At 40.3% G+C, this 5,645-nt stretch overlaps 1 protein-coding gene across 1 annotated transcript; it reads right to left on the bottom strand.

Moving 5' to 3' along the window:
- Positions 1-2,871, bottom strand: LOC116516123 (structural maintenance of chromosomes protein 3-like). Its single transcript, XM_032228527.1, is given in 1 exon segment — positions 1-2,871. A coding segment is annotated over 1 exon segment (2,790 nt). The 3' UTR covers positions 1-81.
- Positions 2,872-5,645: the final 2,774 nt, after the last annotated feature.

The following is a 5,645-nucleotide window of genomic DNA, read 5'->3' as shown; positions in this document are numbered from 1 at the left end:
GTGACTGCATATTTAGATTTATACAATTGCTCAATGTTGGTTAAAATATTACATTTTCTTAACAGATTGGCAGTTGTCCACCTAGCCATGAGTAGTATCATCTTCCACAAAATCTTTGGCCATCTCTGCAGTGATCACATCAATGTGGCTTACCTTATTTCTGAATTTTACACCATAGAACTTATCAGCAGATTCAAGCAGTTCGGGTCTGAATGTTGTGGTGATGAATTGAGCGTGTTCTGCTAATTCCATGATCATATCTGAAACAGCCTTCCTATGCTGGGCATCCAGGGCTTGATCAATTTCATCAAAGAGGTAAAATGGAGCAGGATCACATTTCTGGATTGCAAAAATCAAGGCAAGAGCCACTAAGGATTTCTGTCCACCAGAAAGCTGCTGCATTTCTCTCATTTCACCTTGTTTCCCAGTAAAGGACACCCTAATTCCAACTCCAGTGAACTGATCTACGGATGGAACACTGCTTTGAGATCCTGATCCCTTTTCACTCTCAGCACTGCCTTCACCTTCATCTTGAGACTGACTGCCTTCCACATCACCTTTCTTCATCACAAGTGTTGCTTTGCCCCCAGGTACCAGCTTCTGAAACACTTCACTGAAGTTCTTTGACACCTGTTTGAAAGTCAGCTGGATAGCTTCATATTTTCTGAGTTCAAGGACATTCATCAATTCCATGATGGATTTGTAGCCCATATCTAACTCTTCCTGACGTTTTATCAACTTTTCTTTCTGTTCTGAAAAGTTCACAAATTGATCGAGGGCTTTTTTATTAACGTGGCTATATTTTTTCAATTCTGTGTTGCACTGTTCCAGTTTGCGAAAGAGCTGCTTTAGGCTCAAAGTCTGGTATTTTTCAAATGCTTCTTGGGGAAGAGAGCCCAGTTCTCTGATTTTCTTCATACATTCTTCTTTTTTCTTCAGAAGCATACCTTGCCTGTTTGTCATCTTTTCAAGTTCTTTTGTGTCATGATTAATAGCATCCATGTGTTCTTTCTCCATATTCTTCCAACGTTCCATGCTCTTCTGAAGTTCTTTTATCCCAGCTTCTGTTTTATCAGTTGAATTGTCCAGGTCATCTGATCGTGCCAATGTATCCTTTACTCGTTTGTTGATTGCTTCAAGTTCAGATGTTGTGGCTGTAAGAACAGTGCCACCTTCTGTCTCTCTCAGTTCGTTGAGCTCCTGCTCCACTTGGTCTAAACGTTTCCTTAAATTTTCATTGAGGTAGGTTTCAACTCTAGTGATGATGCCTTCCAGCTTGATCCTCTCATTCAAAAGCTGTCTGTTTTCTTGCTGTAGCTGTCGGATTTCATCATTAAGTGCATCAACTCGTTTTTGGTCCTCTAAGCTAAGTTGAGACAACAGATCTGTTCCCAGTTCTGCTTTTAATGATTCTCGGGTTGATTCCATAGCATGTAAACTTGCCTCTAAACTTTGTAAACTGCGTTGCTTAAGCATAAATGTTTTTTCTGACTGCTGTCTCTTCTCTTTCAGCATCTTCATCTCTGACAAAATGCTGTCTCTGGAAGCCTTGAATTTTCTTTGCTGTGTTTCTATCTGCTGCATTTGATTCATCAGTTGATCAATTTCATTATTAATTCTTTCAATGTTTCTACGTAGATTTTCATTGAGTTTTGCTTCAAGTTCTCCAAGTTCCTCTTCTGCTTTCCTAACATCTTTTTGGAGTTCAAGTCTAGATTTTCTTGTATCATAATAACCTCCAGTTAAAGCCCCTCTGTGACTGACTTGATCGCCTTCCAAAGTAATACAATCCATAGTAAAAGCTCTGGCTAGCTGTGTAGATACTTCCATACTTCGACAAATAAGAGTCTTTCCAAAAACATGTTTAAAGGCTTTATCAAATCTTGGATTGTACCTCAGTTTACTGATCATTGGAATGGCATCATTTGTTTCAGGATATGCAGTGTCTCTAACATTCAGTTTGTTCAGAGGAAGAAAAGTCACCTCCCCTGGTAGATTCATTTTATTGAACTCCATTAGTATTTTAGTACTAACTTCATCAGAATCTACAATGTGATAAAACAACCTATTTCCTGCAGTAACTTAAACACAGGTGTAGAAGGCAGGCTCACATTCAAAGTTATTCATCACTATTCCATGATAGCCATTCAAAACGTGTTGATTAATGCCTTTACGACGAAAGTGCTCCAGAACCTTGTTTATGCTATCAATGCCATTTAGAATAGCCTTTCCTGTTGCTGCTCTAAGAAGTTGTTGTTTCTTTTCCAAATCCTCTCTCTTTGCAGCAAGAGCTTGCTGTTCTGCATTCTCTTCTCTCCACAAATAATTTCTTTCACTTTGTAGCTCATCTTTTTTGTTTTTGACTTCATAATATTTTCTGTCCAATTCTTCAACACGAGCTTTCACTTCATTGAGATCTTGATCCAATTTACTGTACTGTTCCAGGTTTTTCTCTTTGTTAGCCTCTGTATCTTCCAAATCCTTATGTATAGCAGCAATCTGCCTTTTCTTGTCATTGATAGCTTGATCTAAGGATCTGAGTTCTTTCTTAATCCATTTATCTCTTTCTTCTTTAGAGGTAAATTGACTTCCTCGACCTTGTTTTGCATAAAGATCAGTTCTCTCCTGGGTAGCCTGTGCTAGTCTGGCAATTCCTCGTTCTTCTCTTTCTTTTACACTATTGAACTTGGGTTCTGTTTCTGCCAATTCTTTCTGCTTTTCTTCAATTTTTTCAAGAAGTTTCTGTCTCTCCTTCAACAGTCTTTTCCGTTGTTCACTATTTCCAGCAAGTTCATCTTGCAAATCTTTTGCTTTAAGCTCTAACTTGGTCCTTTGTTTTATCTGTAAACTAATATTAAAACCCCCGCTCATGTTAAGATCATCAACAGCAATAACTTTTTTTCATTTAATCTTATTTTTCTCCACAATCCTACTGAGATTTAAGCCAAAATTGATCCAAAACCAGAGGCAAATGATGATTACTTGTAACCATTTCGTATTTGTCAGCATTGAGAAGATAGGTTCTCCGTCTCCTTCATCAGAGTTAAAAATTACAAATGCATTATAATTCATCAGCCCAGTAATCAAGTTCTAAAATTGTTAAAGTATTATCATTCTAAAATGGGTAATGCAGAAGAGCCATTCTTTTAAAAAGTCATCCTCTCATTCTATAAGGATCAGTTGGGCATTGACTATTGATAAGCTGTTATAAAATATAAAAATGAGATGGACAAGGGAAATTGCAGTGATTACAATGAGTTTAAGCAAAAGCATTCAAGTGATAAATTCAGGGCTGAACAGGGAAAGGACAATAATCTGGATTTCCTTCATGTTTTTTAGTGCCCCATCTTTGGAATTGAGTCCTTTCCACAAAATAAAAGAGGGAAGCCATAGAAATCAAATTGATTCAAGAAATTAACTCAGATCCTGAATATAGGATTATGTAAAATAAGAAGAAAAGAAGGAGAGTGTTAGAATTGCAAATGGAGGGAACACAACTCCACCAACATTGAACAATTTACGAGTAAGACTGAGTAGAAGGAAGTATGTTGAAATTCAACACTGTATGCAATATTCTTGATCTAGTGCTGACTATATCAATGAGATTGTCTCCTGGGTTGTAATAGCTCCATGGATTTTTTTTCCATCCTGGGGCTCAAAATTCAGCGGGCACTTCATACTAAGCTTCCCAAAGACTGGCTGGGACACCAGCAGCATCAGAACCAAAAGCAGGAGGTCCATTCCCATTTCTAAAGAAGAATTAGAAGAATTAAAAGCATTCTCACAAGATGAAATATCCAGTGGCTTTCCTGATTCAGGGACAAAGTGAGCTTTACCTGAAAAAAGGGAGAAAGGTACATTCAAGATCACAGACCCTGCCTGTCCCAAAAGATGGCCATGACCCCAAGGCATTTATCCTTCCATGTGCTTCAGTCTGAAGTTTACATCAAAGGCAGTCACTGGAGAAATAGCAGCTCAAAAACTAGTAGTGTGAAAATTTCAGTGAGAGGCAATTTGTCCTCTGGGGCTTCTGACCTTATAATGCTCCATGTGAAGAGAGGTAAATGGAGAAAAACAAGTTAGTGAAAGTTCACAGATACACTTCTGGGCCCCTGTTCTCTAGTGATTATGTTCTTTCCTGTCAGGACATGTCCAGAAAGTGATGCCGGAAGAAAATAGTTCAATGCCCAGGGAACTGGCTTTGCTGTTCTTCAACAGAGCCGAGGTGGCGCAGTGGTTAAATGCAGCACTGCAGGCTACTTCAGCTGACTGCAGTTCTGCAGTTCGGCTATTCAAATCTCACTGGCTCAGGATTGACTCAGCCTTCCATCCTTCCGAGGTGGGTAAAATGAGGACCCGGATTGTTGTTGGGGGCAATATGCTGACTCTGTAAACCGCTTAGAGAGGGCTGAAAGCCCTATGAAGCGGTATATAAGTGTAACTGCTATTGCTATTGCTAACATGGTATCTTGTCTGAAGAGAAGGCTTTGTGTCCCCAAAATGTGAAATTTGGTGACACTCTAGGTCCGTGATGGCAACTTATGGCACATGTGCCCAAGGTGGCACATAGAGTCTTCTCTTTGGGCACACTTGTTGTTGCCAGCTGCTCTTCTGATTTAAAAAACAGGCTGCTTTTCAGGCCATTTTTGTGCCTTTTTCAGGCCATTTTTCAGGCCATTTTTAGGCTGTTTTGGGGCTGTTTTCAGGCTGAAAAATGGCCTGAAAATGACCCCAAAATGGCCTGAAGAACGGCCTGAAAACAGCCAAAAAACAGGCATGCGCGCACCGGCCAGACGGTCTTCGGGTTTCCTGTGCTCTAGCACATATACACGCATTCTAGTTTGGGCACTCGGTGCCGAACAGATTTGCCATCTCTGCTCTAGGTTGATGGCCCTTAACTTAGTGCTGCCTGTCAGAAAGGGAATTGACTTCTGGGTCCTTCAATATGCTTGATTGTTTCCAGAGACTGCTGGGGAAGGTTACCCAGACCTAAAGTGTTTGGTGCCACTAGTTACACTTAATTCTACTGCTGCCTCTCTTCTAACAACAAGGAAGCAATCAGTATCTTTAAACCCTGCTTAATGCTAACAGTAGATTTAGACATACCCAACCATTCTTCATACATTTTAGCCTCCAGTCCCCTAATTATCTTTGTTGCTCTTTTCTACACTCTTTCCAGAGTCTCAATGTCTTTTTTATTATATGGTGACCAAAACTGGATGCACTAGTCTAAGTTTGATTTTACTTAGGCTTTATAAAATGGTACTAGTACTTCACAAGATCATGTGAAGTATTAGTACCATCATTTTGGTGGCACACACACCGATATGGACACGTTGACTAGAAGATTGAACTGGTGAGTGACTGATTGGGTAGCTGAGGGGATACATCCTTATGGTGAGGAGGGGAGGATGCCATTTCCATCATGTGAGTGTGCTTTAAATTCTTCCAACTCCTTGTTATTCGTGTTTAGAACAGGAAGTGTATTGATTCCTGAGGAAGTGGACAAGGCCATGGGAGCGATGAGTGCCTCCACCTGTTTACTGGACCCGTGTCCCTCCTGGTTGGTCTCGACCAGCCGGGAGGTAACACGAGGCTGGTTCCAGAGGAACACGAAAACGTCTCTGCAGGAGGGATCTTTCCCG

The sequence above is a fragment of the Thamnophis elegans genome, chromosome 12, assembly GCF_009769535.1.
Source record: "Thamnophis elegans isolate rThaEle1 chromosome 12, rThaEle1.pri, whole genome shotgun sequence".
Taxonomy (NCBI): Eukaryota; Metazoa; Chordata; class Lepidosauria; order Squamata; family Colubridae; genus Thamnophis; species Thamnophis elegans.
The sequence above is the reverse complement of the archived record's forward strand: the minus strand, read 5'-3'. Positions and strand labels throughout refer to the sequence as shown.